This window comes from Engystomops pustulosus, chromosome 11, assembly GCF_040894005.1.
Source record: "Engystomops pustulosus chromosome 11, aEngPut4.maternal, whole genome shotgun sequence".
NCBI classification, from domain to species: Eukaryota; Metazoa; Chordata; class Amphibia; order Anura; family Leptodactylidae; genus Engystomops; species Engystomops pustulosus.
Window position 1 is genome coordinate 77,703,810 of NC_092421.1, and position 20,415 is coordinate 77,724,224.

The window sequence follows — 20,415 nt, forward strand, 5'->3', positions numbered from 1 at the left end:
TTTCCCATCATGCTTGTACTGTGCCCTTTACAGCCAGTGTGGGGTATTGTCCCTGGAGAGATGTGTCATTAGACCTTTGTGTTATTTATATTATAGGATTGTAGTTTCTCCAAGTGCTCTCGGGTGGTGTCCTCACACTGCTGTGCTCTGTGCTCTCTGCACCCAGTGTTACGTATTGTTGCTTTATTGTCTGTACGCAGGTCCTCTGATCTGACAGCTCTTTTTGGCTCCTACGGAGACTTCTGAAACTGATCGGATGAGCCGCACATGTCACAGTTGCGCCCTGTACTGAAGGAGTTGGTGAGGACAAACCTCCCAAGCAGCGAGGAGCAGGTTTATTTTTAGGGACACATATATTCCTTCTAAGTAGAATATTCACTTTTTGCCTGCTAGAAATAACTTCAGTCTTGTGGCCCTATAACACCTTGTACTGGTGTCATTGTAAAGCTAAGAATCTCCTATTTAATACTGCACCAGCCTTATGCTTCTATAGCAATACAGGCAGTTACACATGACAAATATCTGATGACTATCTCCTGGTCTGTAGTTCATAGAAGAGATTCTCATCTTTACATTGACACCAGTTCTAGGTATTATAGATCCCAATCCTCGGCTCATTTGCATATGATTTTAGAGGTAACTTTTTTTAACAGATAAATTTCCCATAAAAGGGAATTGTAGAAAGGACCTTTCATTCCCTGACCATGTCACAAGCCACGTGTGTAGCCCCTGCTCTTCTTCCTCGGGGAGACCCTCGGCTTCCATCCCATGGCCGCGCCTTGTACAGGATGTGGAGATTCAGTGTTTGCTCTTAATGACATTCCAAAAATTCCTAGAACTGAGAAGGACGAGGGGATCTACATAATGACCCTTCTCATCTGCGGCCAGCGACGTAATGTGTGCCCCGGGGCTAATGGATCTAACCCCCAGTGGGGTATAATGTGTACCGGGGGTTAATGGACGGTCCCCAGCTGGGTATGTGTACCGGGGGTTAATGGATGGTCCCCCTGCGGGGTATAATGTGTACCGCGGGGGTTAATGGATGGTCCCCCGCGGGGTATAATGTGTACCCGGGGTTAATGGATGGTCCCCCTGCGGGGTATAATGTGTGCCCAGGGGAATGGGTCCAACCCCCTGCGGGGTATAATGTGTACCGGGGGTTAATGGATGGTCCCCCTGCGGGGTATAATGTGTACCGGGGGTCAATGGATGGTCCCCCTGCGGGGTATAATGTGTGCCCGGGGGAATGGGTCCAACCCCCTGCGGGGTATAATGTGTACCGGGGGTTAATGGATGGTCCCCCTGCGGGGTATAATGTGTACTGGGGGGGTTAATGGATGGTCCCCCTGCGGGGTATAATGTGTACCGGGGGTTAATGGATGGTCCCCCTGCGGGGTATAATGTGTACCGCGGGGGTTAATGGATGGTCCCCCGCGGGGTGTAATGTGTACCGGGGGTTAATGGATGGTCCCCCTGCGGGGTATAATGTGTACCGGGGGTTAATGGATGGTCCCCCTGCGGGGTATAATGTGTACCGGGGGGTTAATGGATGGTCCCCCTGCGGGGTATAATGTGTACCGGGGGGTTAATGGATGGTCCCCCGCGGGGTATAATGTGTACCGGGGGTTAATGGATGGTCCCCCGCGGGGTATAATGTGTACCGGGGGTTAATGGATGGTCCCCCATGGGGTATAATGTGTGCCGGGGGTTAATGGATGGTCCCCAGCAGGGTATAATGTGTGCCCGGGGGTAATGGATGGTCCCCCTGCGGGGTATAATGTGTACCGCGGGGGTTAATGGATGGTCCCCCGCGGGGTGTAATGTGTACCGGGGGTTAATGGATGGTCCCCCTGCGGGGTATAATGTGTACCGGGGGTTAATGGATGGTCCCCCTGCGGGGTATAATGTGTACCGGGGGGTTAATGGATGGTCCCCCTGCGGGGTATAATGTGTACCGGGGGGTTAATGGATGGTCCCCCGCGGGGTATAATGTGTACCGGGGGTTAATGGATGGTCCCCCGCGGGGTATAATGTGTACCGGGGGTTAATGGATGGTCCCCCATGGGGTATAATGTGTGCCGGGGGTTAATGGATGGTCCCCAGCAGGGTATAATGTGTGCCCGGGGGTAATGGGTCCAACCTCCAGGGGGGGGGCGTTCAGAATTTGGATGGTTGTAGAGTTGTTCTAGTGCTATGGAGGAGGAGGCATGTCCATAGCGCCTGCTGTGACTGCTCCCGTACCTGGTGGCTGCAGCTGTGGGACTGCGGAGCGGGAGGGGGTATTCCAGGTCTGGCATTGGGCCCCTCTGAGTGTAGTTTTCTTCTGTCGGGGGCCGGTGATTTGTCTGGCCGGTGACTTTTGGTTTCTGCGTCAGGAAAGTCCATTGTGGCCAAAGCCTTTTACTTTATAATTCTGTTCCTGTCACGTTCTGAAAGCCGTTACTATAGTTTTTATGTGTCTCTTAGCCTGAGGGCTTGTGTTTTGTGAGGCAAGTTGTACTTTCTGGTGGTGTCTATTTTGGGGAGGGGAGGGAGGCGGTCCATCTGATGGGGGATGTGATCCCAGTGGAGAAGTCATACCAGGTTACTGCAGGAGATCAGTCGCCAGGTTACATGTTGAGAATCCTGTCCAATGCCTTAGTACTTCTAAAATCAACTTTCACAATGCTAATGAATCAGAAGGGCAGAGTGAGGGGGAAGTGCTCCTGCACAATGTAACAGCCTGTGAAGCTACAGCATGGGGGTGCCCTGGTAACACCCCCTAGAGTCCTTGTTGATCATTAGCATACTTATAAAAGGTGATGATATTACAGTCTCTGGTTTATCAGGATGGATTCTGATGGAAGATTTCCTTTAACTATTTCTACATAAAGTGTGTGACCCAATTTTCCTTTAAAGGAGAGGTCAGGTGTCTTACTGAGTACTAACTTTCTTGGAGTGAGAGAAAGTTAAATTCCGCTTTCTTGCCTTCATTGTTAAAACTTGTGTAGTACAATGTAAGACGTGATGTGTAGGGATCTGTGGGGAGCGTATGGTTGGTGCCATCAGTTATTGCAAGGGGGGAGGGGACCTTTTAAGGGTCTCGCCTTGTGCACGGATGAGGATCACATGAGACATCACGGGTGGGGGGCAGCGGCACATAATCGTCCTTCTATTACTGGAGGACAATCAGACTCTGACAGTGCGGCCTCCACCCCCGGCCCCATCCTCCGCCGTCACATTCCTGGAGTAATGCAGAAGGCGCAGGGACCCGGGGACAGGGCCTGTAGTCACAGGAGATATAGCTACAGAGACTTAGAAAGTGACGCGTCTCCCTGTTCCGTGTACATGATATAAGGCGGATCTTCACCTTCAGGACAACAGTCTCTATATATGAGTAATATATGATATGACATATATTATGTATGATATTAATACCTTCATATCATGACAACATAGGACTAATACTGTTATTCCCCCCCCATACTATAGGACACATTTATCATTTTCCAGTGTATGATGACGCTCCGACCTCCTGATAAAACCACCATGTGGCGGTGCTGCTCCGCCGGGGAAGTTCTACTCTTGGTCTGGTACTGATCCACCGACCACACTCCCCTCACACCCAGGATGGACAGGAATTGCGCTCATTTCCAGGCTTGTGCGCCACGTTTTAGATGTACGAGCCCTGATAAATGTGGCCCATTGTGTCTGCACAGGTCACATTACTAGTCACGTGGTGGTGGTCTTGGTATTATGTGGCTGTTGTATAGCGCCATTACATGGTTTTCCCCTACGTTTGTCAGACATCTTTCCCCCTTTCCAGCATCTTCTCAGGTCCACTCCCTATTGTGACTCCTGGTCCAGCAGTCCTGAATTGTGTGGCTTTGCTCAAAAAAACAATTAAAATTATAAAATTCAGGACCTGGGTGCCCTAGCTGCTGTACATAAACACATTGGGGCTTATTTACTAAGGGTCCCGCGGCTGCATTTTTGTCAGACTTCCCCACTTTTTGGGGATCGCGCCAGGGATTGCGTTGCAGTCGTGCTGGCTTTCATGCGACACAAATCGAAGGGCGGCCGTCGGATGATCCAGCGGATTCGGTCTGAGTGCGGGATTTAACATGTACTTACATGCACCAGGAAGAAGATGGAGAACTCCGACAGATCTGATTGGGGAAGCAACACATGCAGGAAATCGGGCGCACAATCTTCTTGAATAGCAGCAGATGTGCATTCCGGCGGCCATTACAGATCGGGGATCGCGCAGGATTGGGTAAGTAAATGTGCACCATTATTTCCACATACACAGGAGCTGCCTGAACTATCCAGACAGGACTAATCAACTTGGATCTGGGGGATGGTGCAACGAGTGATTACTTTAGCCTGTCAGACACAACAGTGATTAATTATGCCCTGCTCCAGAGAATGATATAGGGTAAGAGGAGAAGCGACAGCGCCTAATTATTATTTTAAAACAAGATATGTTTCTGCATCAGTGTAGCTACAGGTATGTTTGCTTCATAGTGCATCAAATCACATGGTAGATTTCCTATAGGGCAGTAAAAGGACATGGGAAATTATGTGAAAGAATTGGCATCCCCTTTAAGTGTGAAAGCCCCACTCTGTAAACCCCAGCCATTCAGATGTTTAAAAATAGGGGTTTTCAGGGATAAAACAATTTACCAGATTGGTGAAGGTCCAACCCTGAACACCCCACAGATCTCCTCCTTTTTCTTAGCTCTAGAATATCAAAGAAATCAAAATCCATCATGATAAACCCGGGACGCTTACTCATAGATCCAGGGGGTGCAGTCATGGAGCAGAAGTCGCTTTTGCCCCTACAGAATTTAGTGGGTTTTAGTTTCTTTAATGGACTTTTGTGAGCTATAAAATGTGTTTCCTATGTGAGGACTTGTGTTTTGCAGGAGGAATTGCGTTCTTCATTGATATTTCCAGTTGCTTTCCCCTGTTATAGTGCTGCATGACGTACCTGTACGTGGAGGAGCGCTGAGGAGTTGATGCCTCACATACTGTATAGATCTGCGCACACCGCAGAGATATGGTGGGACATATAAGCTCAGGATGGCGGCGCACACTTCACATGCAGAAACTGCACTTTATTCCGGGAACTTCTGCAAATAACTTAATTCTCTTTTTTTTTTTCCTAACAAAAAAAAAAAACTTTACATCTTTGTAGAAAAAGATCAGATGCGCTGGTGAGACCCCCTCAGCAGAGGCTACAGTCATGGGGGGCTCAGTGCACACACACGAATCACAGCTGCAGGTTCATCTCACCCACAATGCAATGCTTCACCATCCGCGCATCAAAGTAATAGGAAAATAAATAGTCTCATCAATAAATACGTCCTCATGGAAAGAGAACACGCAGGAAACATGGAGGATGGCGCCATCAGTGCTGGCACGTGTCGCGTTCATCGCCGCGGGGGGCGAGTGGCTCAGGATTTTGCAGTGACCCGAGGGATGAGGAACTGCTGCGAGGTGGCGCGCCTGCAGGGAGAAATACACAGGTTATAGGGTTTCCGGGGCCCTAATTATTACACAAGAAAATAAATCTGTGCCATAATGACCATGTGCTGTATTCCAAGAATCTTATCAATGACCTACGGATCCTTGCATCACTGCTGTAATGGTTACAGGGACTCCTAGCAGCATAGAGGAGCAGATTCTCACAGCAGATCTATCCCCTATTAAGTTCATTAACACCTTCTAGACCAACGTTTTTTAGTGTTTAAGTTTTTTCACTCCCTCACACAGCCTTAAAGGGGTTGTCCACCATTAGGAAATATTTGATATTTTTTTTTATGTAATTAAAGGTTATGCATAGAACCCTGTCCATGGTCCTGTGATGGACAGACAGGCGCATGAGCCGTTATATCACACAACTATTTCCTGTGATCATAACGGCTCGTGCACCTGCATGTCTATCACATCACATGGTCAGATTCCTGAAGCTTTCTATAGAATGACAGCAAGCAGAGATCTAGAAAACCATGAGGAATTGATACAGAAAGTATTCCGGAAATTTGCATAACTTTTTCCTTAAACAAACCATACCTGATACATTTGCTGAAAGTGGGACAACCCCTTTACATAAAGTGGACATGTAGGTCAAGATGCAAGTTGCAGAGGCCAAAGAGAGTGATCTCCTGGGTGTTTTATTAGTAGCAGCAGGACTGTAATATATGGCTTTATATTCCAGGATTGCAGCTTCTCACTGTAGGTGTGCTGCCAAAGTTAGGTATCGTCTTTGGAGAGATGTGTAATCCTACTGCTGTCCATGTTGTTAGTAGCAGCAGGACTGTGAAACATGGATTTATACTGTGGGATTGTAGCTCAGGGGGAGGGAATATCCTTTTATGTCTGTTTCAACATTCAGTGTTTTGATTACACATCTCTCCATAGACAATACACCTGACACTGGTTTACACTCCCTTTAAGGCAAGCTGTAAAATGGAATCAGATTGCACATCGCCTTCTAGTGGCGAAACTGTAAATTGCATCTCCTGTACATCCACTGGGATGAATTGTATAGACAGTGTATATAACACTTACATCTCCATGTGATCGTCAGGAGTTCTGGGGAGACAACAGATTACATGTTAGAACTCACAATTTCATATAAATCATAATAATAATAATAATAATAATAATAATAATGATGATGATGATGTTGTATATACCCCCCCCCCCCCTTGCCTACATCAGCGCTGGGATAAGTTACAGCATCACCCGTCAGCCATTAATATGAGAAGACACAGTTGCGTCTCCATGGCCGGTACAGCAGGGTGGGTAACCATGGAGACACATTGCCCTGCAGGACTGACCTGTATCACACACATAGAATGATAGAGATGGAATAAAGCTCCTCATTACCGTCACTTACTCGTAGACGTCGGACGTCTTCATCCTCCTGTAGTGTTTTGCCAGTTTCACCCCCGTGATGATGCTGGGGATGAAGAAGATGGTGCACCAGCCCAGGCTGAACCAGAAGGCATTCTGGGAAATACAGAGGAAGAGTCATGGTCACCACATCCCCAATACAGAGCCGGCTGTATGTAACCAGTGAGTCCAATGGACCATCAGTGGGAGGATATTATGTAACCAAGAGCTTCACTAAAGCCATAGAGTTACACGGGCTCCATGCACCTTATATATATATATTTTTTCTTTATAATATCAGTGAGAAGATGCGTCTCTATATAAGTTATTATACGATTTAAAAAAAATTAATAAAAATGTAGAAGACAACAAAAAATAAAGGCTCATTCAGATGAGCGTGTCTGCAAAAAATTAAATCCATATTGTATCTGTTTATTTCACATATGCAAAAAAAAAACCCAAAAAGGCTGATGGGTTTCTAATCTTCTTGGTTGCAACATTTGAGAAAAAAAAAAATTCAATGGATCCACAAAAAGAAATACATGTGAACAGACCCATAGGAAACAGTGGGTCCGTTTGCCATCCGCAAAGAAAAGAAAGAACACGGACATCAAAAAAACCCGTCTACATGAGCCCTAAATTATACTATTTAGTATAGTATTTTATATTAACCTCACCAGGACACCCTGTACAGCACATCTACTACACTGTCATATAGCACTAAAGCTTCACCCGGCCAATCACTGGTGACCGTTACGGATCGCTAGGGTTTCAATGGAAATGCAAAGGTGATTAGGCTGAGCCCCGCCCCATAGACGTTTGCATTGCATTTCTAAACGCAATGTAAACGCCCCATGTGACCGCACGCTAAACTTTCAGATGATACTTTTCCTCTTTTCTTGAAAGTATTGTGATCCTTCTCTGGGTATTGTGTCGCCTTTGAAATTCTTTGTATCGGTGCAGCCCTAGTGGCCAAATCCCAAGGTGCAGGCAGCGCAGTGATGGGCTCACACTGGGGAATAGATCTTATACTGTGACAACCCTTTAAGTGTCTCACGCTTGGGTCAGTTCCCGCCTCATCAGCCAAATATGTGACATTTTATACTCCGGGGAGCGGCAGATGCTGCACAAGAAGGGTCCGATATGATGTGCAGGCAGTCCCCGGGTTACGTACAGGATCGGTTCTGTAGGTTTGTTCTGAAGTTGTATTTGTATGCAAGTTGGAACTGTATATTTTATAATTGTAACTCCAGACAAAATGTTTTTGGTCTCTGGGACCATTGGATTTTAAAAATGTTGTCATAAGGACCAGGATTAACAATAAAGCACAGTAAGTTACCAATATCCACAGGTCAGTTTGTAACTATGGGTCGTCTGCAAGTCAGGTTTTCTTAAGTTGTTTTCTTACCAGATTATCCACAAGATACTGACAAGCGATGACCTCGACAGAATCCAGAGCGTTAGCCAGGGGTCCGCACCGAGCAAGGTTCTCCGTCAGCTTATAATATTAAAAAAAAATTGTGTACAATTAAATTCATCCAATTTTTTTTTTAAAACCTAATGTGAAAGGAAATCTCCCATCAAAATCCATCCTGATAAACCAGGGACATTACTCCTAGATCCAGGCACCGGGACTGTGGTATCTTCTTATATATGTTATCCATGGCCTCCTTCCTGCTAAAATTAACTATTAATTTGTGCTAATTTGTGCTAATGAGCTTGAACCAGATCCCCTCCATGCTACAGCTTCACAGGCTGTTGCACTGTCTTCACCTGCTCTGTCAGCCTGCTGCAATCTTACACAGCGTACCAGGCAGAGAAGCTGCAGCACGGAGGGGCTCTGGTACCACCCACCAGAGCATGTCTGACTCATTAGCATAATTTTAAATGGTGATTTTTTTTTTTAGAAGGAAGGAGGCAATGGATAACAAATATAAGAAGATCATAAGACTACTCATAGATCCAGGCACCGGGACTGTGGTAATGTCCATGGTTTATCAGGATGGATCGTGAAGGTAGATTCCCTTTGATTTTACATTACAGCACAACGGTTGGACACTCACCATCTTCTTAGCCCACGTGATGTACGACTCAAAATATCCGATTATGGTATTGAGAAAGACTTTGGTTTCCTAAGACACAAAGATACGAATAAGGAATGGTCAGGAATCTACATGCGCACAATCTCCAATAATCTATAGTCCTACAGTAATATGGGGTCATGTACATGTGATATGGACTGTTCTTATATATATGTGACAGCTGCAGCCAATCACAGGCCTCAGAGGTGATGCAGATATAGATGGCACGAGTTATCACACTATGGCACCTCTGCCATTTCCTTGCGATGTATATCTATGCAAATGAGCTTCTTAATGCACTAGGGGCGGGACCAAATATACCGATGCACCCACTTTTCTTCTTTCTGCACCACCAAGCCATAACCAGTTTTAGAAGGATTGGTGTCCACTGTATAAAAGGAGGGAAAGAAGAAAACTGGTGCAGCATCAGATTTGGCTCCACCCCTGGTGCACCGGGAAGCTTATATACATAAAAAGAAAAAGTTAATTTTCTTTTTAATGGCACATCAAAGTAGAACAGGAAAGGAAGGTCTGGAAATCCTATAAAGTGACCTGCGCAATGCGCTTTTCACCTACGGGATGATGTGGGAGCAATTTTTAAAGGAAACCTGTTGCCAGGGACCTCATTTTCACTAAAGACAGGTTACAGGACCCCATTACAGCTGCAGTGTAAATATGTCTTTCTGCCTTCTCTAATCATTTGCATTACAATATAATTGTGTGTTATAACTTATCTTGCACCCTGACAGAATCCTCTGTGTAGTCCCAGGGGTTGGTCTTTGATTTGGAGGAATTTCAAAAAACATGTGTCTTGTCTGTGCTGCAAACTCCTCAGCTCTCAGCCCCCAACTTTGTGCTCCTGTACAGCTCCTCCCTCCCCCACTGATTTCAGCTCACCAGGCTGTGAGCTCAGTGAAGTAGGAGGGAGGAGTTGTACAGGAGCACAAAGGTGGGGGCTGAGAGCTGAGGAGCCTGCAGCACAGGCTAGTCACATTTTTTTTAAATGCATCCAAACCAAAGCCCAACACCTGGGACTACACAGAGGATTCTGTCGGGGTGCAAGGTAAGTTATAACGCACAATTATATTGTAATGCAAATGCTTAGAAAAAGCAGAAAGACATTTTTGCACTTCAGGTGTGATGGACTTCCGTAACCTGTCTTTAGTGAAAATGAGCTTCCTGGTGACAGGTTCCCTTTAAAGGGAACTGGTCAACAGATATTACCCCCATCACACTAGCAGCCCCTCAGGTAGGAGATGAAATGTACTTTCTAAAATGACTTATTTTGTGTGAAATCTCACTCTTATTTCTAAACAATCCCCTTCAAAGTCATGTGAAAACGATCAGAAAAAAAAAAAAAAAGTCATTTTTTGCCTGAGACAAGTCAAATTTATAGACTGCCGCGAAAGCATCACTTCAGGTACACCTTGAAACATGCTGCTGGTGTCATTTTAAAGGAAAGAATCTTAGATGGCATCGGGCTTGTGGTTCTGTGATCTACAGAACCAGAGATACATGTTCTGTAATACGTTGGGATTTACAAACTAGAATAAATAATAGTTATTAATATGAAACCTACAAACACTAACAATACAATAACTTACATTCTTCACAACGCTGACCACTTTGGTGTCTACGAAGGTCTGAGCGTCCGCGATGCTCTTGAGGGTGGCGTTTAAAGAGGTCTGCATTAAAGGAGAAGTGAATACTTCTTAGTGTGATATATGGGGAGGAGTTCCCCTTTAAGTGGCTGAAACATTGCGCTCTTGGTGTCCCAAGGTAAGTAGCTGTAGAATCACTTACCGGTAGCAGCTTGGCGCTTGCCTGTAGGTTGTTGATGCTGGTATTAAGCTTGGCCTGTAAGGCAGAAGTACAAGGTTTAGGAAACCCCCTACACGGAGTCTAATGGTCCCACAGGACGGATCCCATGTACTTACGATTTGCGGGACCAGGGTGGCATCGATTGAGTTCTGGAGACTCTGCAGAGCGTTGGCCTCGTTCGTCAGATCACTGGCGTATGTGGGATTGGCCTAGGGAGGAAGATACCTTAGAGAACTACTACTCCCAGCAGAGCCAAGGACAAGTAGTGTAGAGGTGACAACAACCATAACACTACGAGGCGGAGTAATACCCGGATCACTGAACGCATCACAATATTTCCGCATATAACGATAGTATTATAAGGTCTCTGCCTCCAGAAGATGAGGTGGTCACTTTGGCAGGTCTGATATTATCATTAACATTTTTGAGATTTTGTACCCCAAATTTAATCCAAACCCAAAATTTAATTAAAGGGGATGGACCATGCTCACATTTACATAGCCACTGGAAAGGAAGTATATATTCCAGGATTGTAGCTGGACTTGGAGCACTGTGAGGGGCCTCCTCACACTGCTGTGCTCTTGGCTCTGCATTGTGCAGCTTCACCACCCCTCTGCAAACTCAAAGCCAACATTGTAATTGTCCCTCATGGGTACCAATGTCCTAGAGGTACCAGGAAGCTAAAAGCCACTTACGGCCGCCAGGTTCTTTAGCTGTGTCGCAAATGATACGAGATTTGTCTTGGTTATGTTCTTAGAGACCTAAAAGAAGAAGAATATTACATGTTACCTGACAGCTCTACCCATACCCTGCCCGTCTCTGCCATCTCCACTAGAGGGCAGACCTAAAAACAGGGGCAGCCGGATAGTGTAAGGTTCTGTCCTATGGTCATCGTCTTTATCCCCCACATACATATACCAGGGGTCTCCTTACCTGCTGCTTGAAGTTGGAGAAGTCGTTATTGTCTATGCCGGATGTGGCCACCTCCGTAATTTTGTCTTTCTGGCTGGTGCTCAGGAAGGTGATGCTGTCTATAGTGATGTTGGTGTTGTCCAGGATGGAGTTCACCTGAGCCGTGTACTGGAGAGAAGAGATCAAGGAATTGCTTTTTTCTAATGATTTACTACATTAAAAACATGACTTTTTGCTGAAGGGGGCTTGTTTTTTGTAGGGTACAGAGTTTTTAATAGGTCCTATTTTGGGGTACATATAACTTTATATTACTTTTTTCATTCATGTTTTACAGGAGGTGAGGAGATGAAGAGTATTTGTGGTTTGGGGTATTTTCCTAATAGATTGGAAAGGGAGGGGGTAATATGAATTCAGGATTATTGCTTAACAAGGCCATTTGTGATGAGTATAACAGAGCTGGTGCATGCCAGGAAACATAGGGAACCAATGGCTGCCAACAGCAGGACTCACCTCACTGATATTCAGATAACTGTCCAGATTGTACATGGAGTTCAGATTCAGCGTATTCCACAGAGAATCATCATTGTGACAGTCACTGCAGAGGGAATACACATCCATGAGTGTCTGTTACATGACCAGAGATCCCCGTGTTACTGAGTAGTACAGACAGGATGGGGTTACATGGTGATGTCAGGTGTGATAAGTTCATAAAGTGTTAGCTCCCCCTAGTGGCGGCTGCAGGTGGTCATAAATTTATCATTTCTTAAAGTTACAAACTCAGAACCTCGAGTACTCAAATTAATCCGCACAGAAATTCACAGCTAAAACCAGAACAACAGAACTCACAGAGGAGCGGAGACTTCTGGGTTGTGTCAATGACCTTGTACATATCACAGTCTCTACTTACTTATACACGGTGGTCAGGTTCCGGTTGTTGAGGTCTGTACCCAGTAACTTGCTTAGATTGACATTTTCATCAACAGCCTGGAAATAGATAGAAATATGGCGACTGTAATGAGTGTGGTGAAAGGCGACATTAGAAATCTAATACATTACTAATATATATATATATTGTAGTTGAATTTGTATGCAAGTCTGAACTGTACATTTTATAATTGTAGATCCAGCCAAAATTTTTTGATTTTAAAAATGTTGGATTGTCATAAGAACCAGGAATAACACTAAACCTTCATTACAGACACCTGTGATAACTGTTACAGCTGATTATTGTAGCCTAAGGCTAAAGTACAGTAAATGAATGACCAATATCCAGGAATCCGGTTGTAAACAGGAGTCGTCTGTAAGTCAGGTGTTCTTAAGTAGGTGACTGCATCAGGCAGTCCCCGGGTTACATACAAGTTAGGTTGTGGAGGTTTGTTCTTAAGTCGAATTTGTATGTAAGTCAGAACTGTATATTTTACAATTGTAATCCCAGACAAAGTTTTTGGGTCTCTGTGACAATTGGATTTTAAAAATGTTGGGTTGTCATAAGAACCAGGATTAATAATAAATCTTCATTGCAGACACCTGTGATAACTGTTACAGATGATTATTGTAGCCTAGGAAATTACCAATTGCCAGAGGTCCTTTTGTAACTAGGGGTCGTCTGTAAGTCGGGAACCACCTGTATAACACTATTTACTGTACATTCTATAAAATGAAGAAATGTTGTAGAATAAATTGCCGGACGCTTAAATCTCCTGGAATTCTCTACACTATATGTATATGCAGGTGATGCAGGTCAGATCACTTTCAGCCTTACAATTCAGTAGGATGGCAGGAGGTGGATCGAGGAAGACCCCAGATCGATTTATAGATTTTTAAAAATGAAAATGTCCCCAAAATCCCCCTGGTCAGTAGAAGGTGGGAGTCACCTGATAGAGCTGGCGGCTGCTCCACGGCTTGCAGACAGACGTGTAGACGTTTCCTCCAGCAGCGAAGAGCACGGCGGTCACCAGCATGAGGAGCCAAGCGAAGAGAAAGCTGAAGGCAGCGCCCCTGCAAGGAGACAGCACATTAACCCTGGACTGCCACCTAGTGTTACCTGCAGGAACTGCCACCACACACAGACAGACAAGGCTCAGTGGCTTATTCTGAGCAAAAACTGAGAAAACTTCTCTTATAAACAGACTTTTAGGGAAAATGTGCAAAACCCCCTCATCATAAATCCTATTCTAATTAAATTGACCTGTCAGCATTTTAGGTCATGCAGACTTCAGCCAGCGTCATATCATACACCTTTGTGTATACTGTAAGTAGCAGCAGGACTGTGAAATCTGGATTTATATTCCAGGATTGCAGTTTATTCAAGGCACTAAGGGGTGGGGATTGTCTTAAAATGTAGAAATTGGGGACGGAAAAAAAAAATATCGGGCCATCCTCAATGTTTCGTGTCCATGTCAAGATCAAGACATGTATCCAAACACTAAGAAATATTTTGAGCTCGAGGTTTACTTACGCTATAAAGAAGTCTCCCCCTGAATTTGAGGAACAGCTCCGCTCAGTAGGGTCCTTGCTCGAATTTTGGCCGCAGGGTCCGAGCAGCAAACCAAACAGGTTACACACAACGACGAGGAGGATAATGCAGGAGAGGCAGATGCCGACTATCCACCTGCAGGGAACACAACGTGTTATATACTGCACAGTATCACTGCTACCATCCTATCCCGTGTCCACCAGGACACCCCAATCCTATCATGGAGTAGGGGCGTGTATGCAGAATATCTCACCTGTAATAATCATACTTCACCACGTCCGGCTGTAACTTTGTAGCGTTACCGGAAACAGTATCGAAAAAAGAATTCACTGTATTCAGCTGGTCCACAATAGAAATGCTGCTGCGCACCTCTTGGATCTTCTGGTTGATGTTCGCCAGCTGATCCTGCACATCTGCAAACACAATGTGAATACGTTACAGGGGTCTTCTCCCATTTATGTCTATTCATTATTTTTATTGAGGCCGGGGGGGGGGGGGGGTCCGATGCCGATATTCTCCAGCTTGTCATGTCCGGGGATAAGGGGGTCTCACCTTGTACAGATTTCTTGGTCTGATTATTCACCATCTGGGGGATGTCATTAAGCGTCTGTCGAGCCTGAAGTCAATAATAAAGATTCATTTTACAAATCTACAAGACTTACATCACATACGTCATTCTTTTCTTGAGAAGACCCCGGTTCTTAAAAACAGATTTTCCCTGTAACCCATTTTCCAACTTTAATGGGAGATAAACCGCAATTAATAATTTTTAGTATCTAAATAGCTGTGTGTACATGCACCCTCGGCTCCAGGATAGAATCTCTGCATGTATCTACATGCACCCTGGGCTCCAGGGTAGACTCTCTGCTTGTATCTACATGCACCCTGGGCTCCAGGGTAGACTCTCTGCTTGTATCTACATGCACCCTGGGCTCCAGGATAGAATCTCTGCTTGTATCTACATGCACCCTGGGCTCCAGGGTAGACTCTCTGCTTGTATCTACATGCACCCTGGGCTCCAGGGTAGACTCTCTGCTTGTATCTACATGCACCCTGGGCTCCAGGGTAGACTCTCTGCTTGTATCTACATGCACCCTGGGCTCCAGGGTAGACTCTCTGCTTGTATCTACATGCACCCTGGGCTCCAGGATAGACTCTCTGCTTGTATCTACATGCACCCTGGGCTCCAGGGTAGACTCTCTGCTTGTATCTACATGCACCCTGGGCTCCAGGGTAGACTCTCTGCTTGTATCTACATGCACCCTGGGCTCCAGGGTAGACTCTCTGCTTGTATCTACATGCACCCTGGGCTCCAGGGTAGACTCTCTGCTTGTATCTACATGCACCCTCGGCTCCAGGGTAGACTCTCTGCTTGTATCTACATGCACCCTCGGCTCCAGGGTAGACTCTCTGCTTGTATCTACATGCACCCTCGGCTCCAGGGTAGAATCTCTGCTTGTATCTACATGCACCCTCGGCTCCAGGATAGAATCTCTGCTTGTATCTACATGCACCCTCGGCTCCAGGATAGAATCTCTGCTTGTATCTACATGCACCTCGGCTCCAGGATAGAATCTCCGCTTGTATCTACATGCACCCTCGGCTCCAGGATAGAATCTCCGCTGATGTAACAAGGGCTTGTGCTCCCCCTCATCCACCCGGACTGAGCCTGACCACTACCCCTGATAAGAATATAATGAGAAGGCGAGATATTGTATCGTGAAGCACAAATATTTGACTTGACAGCGAGCCACCAGGAACTCAACAGAAGTAAAATCAATAGGACTTCAGAAACCAGCTGTAGACAGGAAGGTCCTGCCCGGCTCTCACCCGGAAAAACATTCAATTAAAGGGGGAAAAAAAATCTGCCTAAAAATAACAAGCGTAGATGGGACAGACTTGGGAACCTCCATATTTGGACGGCTGATGGGACAGAGCCCCTTTAGCACTCGTCTTATGTAGCGGGGGAAGGGCTCCTGCTGCAGTTAGTTGCCTTACAGACAAAAATAAATTGAACAGGAAAACTCTAATAGTTTCATAGAGGCCGGGTTTAACTGCTTGTTATTCCGATGTCATCATTGTTTGGTTGTTGTACCCTGCACAGATATTATCTACATACTTTAGTCACAGTCTTGGTGGCTAGCAGGCCAGGAGGGCAGCATAGAGAGAACTGCTCTGCATACGCGACTAGCCAAATACCATGCGCAGGACAGCGGACCCACCCTGCCACAGGAAAGACTGAGGGCTAATGAGCAACACTGGGACACACATTCAATACCCGGCTATTGCGGGGCGCTGTGACTGTGGGCTATTTGGGGGGCGCTGTGACTGTGGGCTATTTGGGGGGCGCTGTGACTATGGGTTATTTGGGGGGCACTGTGACTATGGGCTGCTGTCCCACTCATGAATTGTAAGACAGCTCTGCAGTCCAGCACCTTGTGCAGCAGGTTACACTACAGAAGCTGGAGAGCTACAACTAGAACAGACAGTAAGGATCAAACGCTACATAACGTTGGTTACGTTGCTTTGTATTTGTTATGTTCAGTACATGATTAATAACGGATGAGGATGGTATGTGAAATGGTTTCTCAGATGGATGGTAACCAGGAAGCTAAACCTAGTGTCACACAAAGGGCTGATTGTAATGGTAATACTGTATAAATGTTACTACTAAACAGCTTTACTACCAAGGTGTAATTACATTTATACAGTAATAAAATGACATCTGGCCCATTTAAGGCAACCGGCAAAAAAGGAATCTGACATTCATCCTCCAGAAGATCCCACAGAATCCGTCGCTGTGACCCTCACCTTCTGGACGTTACTTTCAACCCCAGAGTTCAGAAAACCGTCAATCGATGACAACTGGCTGGAAAAGTCCGGTATCTGTAAACATATAACAAACACAATTAGAAATCAGTAGGGGGCGCCATAACCGATGAATTGAGCCCTAGGCACAAAGATCACAGCAAACCAAAATCCCAGATCACAGACCTATGTAGACTGCCACCAAGTGTGACATGCAGACTGCAGCCAGCGTTGGGTATTGTGCCCAAAGAGCGGTGTAATACTACCTCTAAGGACTGTCCTCACACTGCTGTCCTCACACTGCTGTCCTCACACTGCTGTCCTCACAGCTCTCTGCTCCGTACTGAGCATCTGCTGTCCTCACACTGCTGTCCTCACACTGCTGTCCTCACACTGCTGTCCTCACAGCTTTCTGCTCTGCACCCAGCATCTGCTGTAATATTGCACCAAAATGCTGCAGCTCCATGCGAATAGTATGACAAAGCACTGCACTGCACTGCACTTAGAGAAGACATGTTTGCTACAGATTTTACACAGGGTAGAAGGTAGGAACGGTGAAGCAGTTCAATGCAGAGATCTAATAGCACAGCAGTGTGAGAGTCACATCTCCTTTTTGTTTTTTTATTGTTCTGCTACTGGGCAGCACAGTGGCTCAGTGGTTAGCATTACAGCCTTGCAGCGCTGAGGACCTGGGTTCAAGTCCCAGGGTTAACATCTGCAAAGAGTTTGTAAGTTCTCTCTGTGTTTGCGTAGGTTTTCTCCGGGTCCACCGGTTTCCTCCCACACTCTTAAACATACTTTTAGGATGATTAGATTGTTGGCCCCATTGGGGACAGGGACAGATTTGGCAAAACTCTGTCCCTGTGTGCTCTACATAAATAAAGAATTATTATTATGATTAGTTATATGGCTCAATAATAACTACTAATAAAGCTCTGCAACCCAACTATGCATTTAGCTGTACCCGTGTTGGAATTTTCCCACTTATACTTTGTCATTTGCAACTTTTTTAATATTTGTCTTAAGCCTGAGACGCACGTGAATTTTCTGTTGCAGTTTTTCTTTGCAGAGTTTTTAAAAGAAATCCAGGAGTGGATCCAGCAGTAAGAAGAAGTACAAGTCCTCCCTCTATAGCGCCCATTCCTTGGCTCCACTCCTGGCTTTGCTGTGTCTGAGCCTTTATTAGAGGACGAGTCAAGGACTTGTATTTTTGGGAAATATCTCATCGTAGTGAATATGCTATGGAGATACATCGCTTACACTCTGGAAGTTGGCATCTAGGGTCAGGTCGCTGACAGAAACCGCTGAAGTACAGCTACTGCCGCAGGAGTGCAGCGTCTGGTTGATCTGATTCCTGATGGTGGTCAGGTTCTGGACCACTTGATCTTGGGTGGTTTGCAGGGCGTTAAAGGATGTATTTACGGCCCTCAGGCTGACTGCGGTGGAATTGAGGACTATAACGAGAGAAGAAACAGGAGAGTAACATCACACATACTGTACAATAGTATATAAATAATACCGCCATATACTGCACTAATAACACTCTGCTTTGACCCTTTTTTATGATTGTATGTGGTGTCTTTTATCTATCCCACTTCACCATTCATTAGTCGGTGGATATGTAATTGCAGGTACAAATAGCCACTTTTAAAGGGGTTTTCCATTTTAAGACGTCGCCTTTTCTTATGTCCTGATTATTACCTCCTGGAGGCTCAGGGAAACAATAGATAGAGCAGGTCCCATGACAGACAACTAATGGGGGGTGTTACAATGGTGGTCTCCCTGCCAGAAGATCTTGCTGTAGTAAGAGGACACTTATGACTGGTCATTGTGTTACACTGTTGGGACCTCCTAATGATCTTGCGAAGATGAAAGAATTTTCCAACAATTCACCTCTTTCATCCGCCACCTCTATCCATATGGTGAACTACGGATCACAAAGACGACGAAACTTGGATCTCACTTTTCATAGGAAACCATTGAGGTTGTGCCACAATAGCAGAGGAGATACAATTCTTAGCTCCTTATCTTGTACCATGACCGCCACCATTGCAGAGAAGGGATTATTATTAATAACAACCATTATTAAAATCATTGTAGCTCCCAAGCTTGTACCATGACCTCCACATTGAGATTGGGGGATGGGATCACCCAAGTCCATATCTGGCAGATACAAAATATACAGGCGGTCCCCTGCTTAAGGACACCCGACTTACAGACGACCACTAGTTACAGACGGCCCTCTCTCCCCTCTGTGACCTCTGGTGACCTCTCTGGGTGTTACTATAGTCCCAGGCTGCAATAATCAGCTGTAAGGTGTCTGTAATGAAGCATTATTGATAATCCTTGGTCCCATTACAGCAAAAAAAATTTGAAATTCCAATTGTCACTGGGGCAAAAATTATGATAAAATTATACAGTTTTGACTTGCATACAAATTCAACTTAAGAACAAACCTATCTTATATGCAACCCGGGGACTGCCTATATAGTCAATAACTAAAAGTAATTGTACAATACAAAAGTCCTCAATTTGAGAGAAAAAAAAAAACTAAGTTTACATCCATAGCTAAAGTGTGATAGAACTTTAGGAAGTTCTTCATTTTTGGTCCACACTCAAAGTCTCCTCTGAAACTAGGGTGCATGTATCAAAGAGGAAACCAATATGGGTCCTGGAGAGATGGGTCATCTAGTCACTTTGCAGTGTCTGGACGAACCACCACAGGTTTACAATGTTATCCAATAATGGAAATGTACAAAAAGCTATAAAAATAGGTTCTTCTCTTCAGATTAACCAGGAGTGTGGTTCTGGGAAGCAAAACATAAAAAGTGCCTAAATGTCACCATAATGATTAGATTAACTCATCCATATGGGGGCCACCTGACACCTAGCACTGGATCTTCCACCCCCCCCCCCCCATACAGAACATAAGCATCCTCTACGGTTTCATTGACTATTGTCCTAGTGAAAAAATGTATGGTTTGACATTACGGTATCAAAATTCATGAAACATAACCCAGGAGGAGGCTAATCTTGATCAAACAAGACTATTTGCTGTAGAAATCTCCAGTCTGACCAGATCTACAAGGCGTCAGACTTTCCAGTCGGATTGGTTTTCCGCTCTACGTTCTGGGAATGATACCGCCTCTATTTGCATGACCGCTTGTTTTTTTTTTTTCGGAATATTACTTCCTGATAGCAGAACCTTTACTTAACCCCTTCACATAATGACCCCACCAACCATAACTGGGTCCACACATTTTCTTACAACGTAGAAGTTGGAAACATATGAGATAACCATCCGTAGACTCCTCGCTCATCTTATGGTCCTTACATCAAATTCCATATCATTCCGCCATAAACACTCATAGCTATCCCAATGCACATCTGTTTTGCAGTTTTGATTGGAATAAACAACCGCTGGACCCAGGGGAA

At 45.2% G+C, this 20,415-nt stretch overlaps 1 protein-coding gene across 3 annotated transcripts in view; it reads right to left on the bottom strand.

Annotated features, from left to right (window-relative positions):
- Positions 1-4,846: 4,846 nt before the first annotated feature.
- LOC140105673 (prominin-1-A-like) overlaps positions 4,847-20,415 on the bottom strand; it is a 57,811-nt gene continuing 42,242 nt past the window's right edge. For 2 of the 3 annotated variants that reach the window (XM_072129677.1, XM_072129676.1), the window contains exons 8-25: positions 18,241-18,434; positions 16,984-17,058; positions 14,725-14,788; positions 14,426-14,585; positions 14,155-14,307; positions 13,571-13,694; positions 12,604-12,680; positions 12,207-12,291; positions 11,718-11,864; positions 11,480-11,545; positions 10,901-10,993; positions 10,767-10,820; positions 10,568-10,648; positions 8,946-9,014; positions 8,291-8,380; positions 6,887-6,999; positions 6,556-6,579; positions 5,054-5,490 (exon numbers count right to left, since the gene is read on the bottom strand). In XM_072129677.1, coding sequence (XP_071985778.1) covers positions 5,439-5,490; positions 6,556-6,579; positions 6,887-6,999; positions 8,291-8,380; positions 8,946-9,014; positions 10,568-10,648; positions 10,767-10,820; positions 10,901-10,993; positions 11,480-11,545; positions 11,718-11,864; positions 12,207-12,291; positions 12,604-12,680; positions 13,571-13,694; positions 14,155-14,307; positions 14,426-14,585; positions 14,725-14,788; positions 16,984-17,058; positions 18,241-18,434 — 1,721 coding nt within the window. In that variant the 3' untranslated portion in view covers positions 5,054-5,438. Of the gene's footprint in view, positions 5,491-6,555; positions 6,580-6,876; positions 7,000-8,290; positions 8,381-8,945; positions 9,015-10,567; positions 10,649-10,766; positions 10,821-10,900; positions 10,994-11,479; positions 11,546-11,717; positions 11,865-12,206; positions 12,292-12,603; positions 12,681-13,570; positions 13,695-14,154; positions 14,308-14,425; positions 14,586-14,724; positions 14,789-16,983; positions 17,059-18,240; positions 18,435-20,415 lie in introns of all 3 variants that reach the window. The other variant, XM_072129678.1, reaches the window with a different exon arrangement.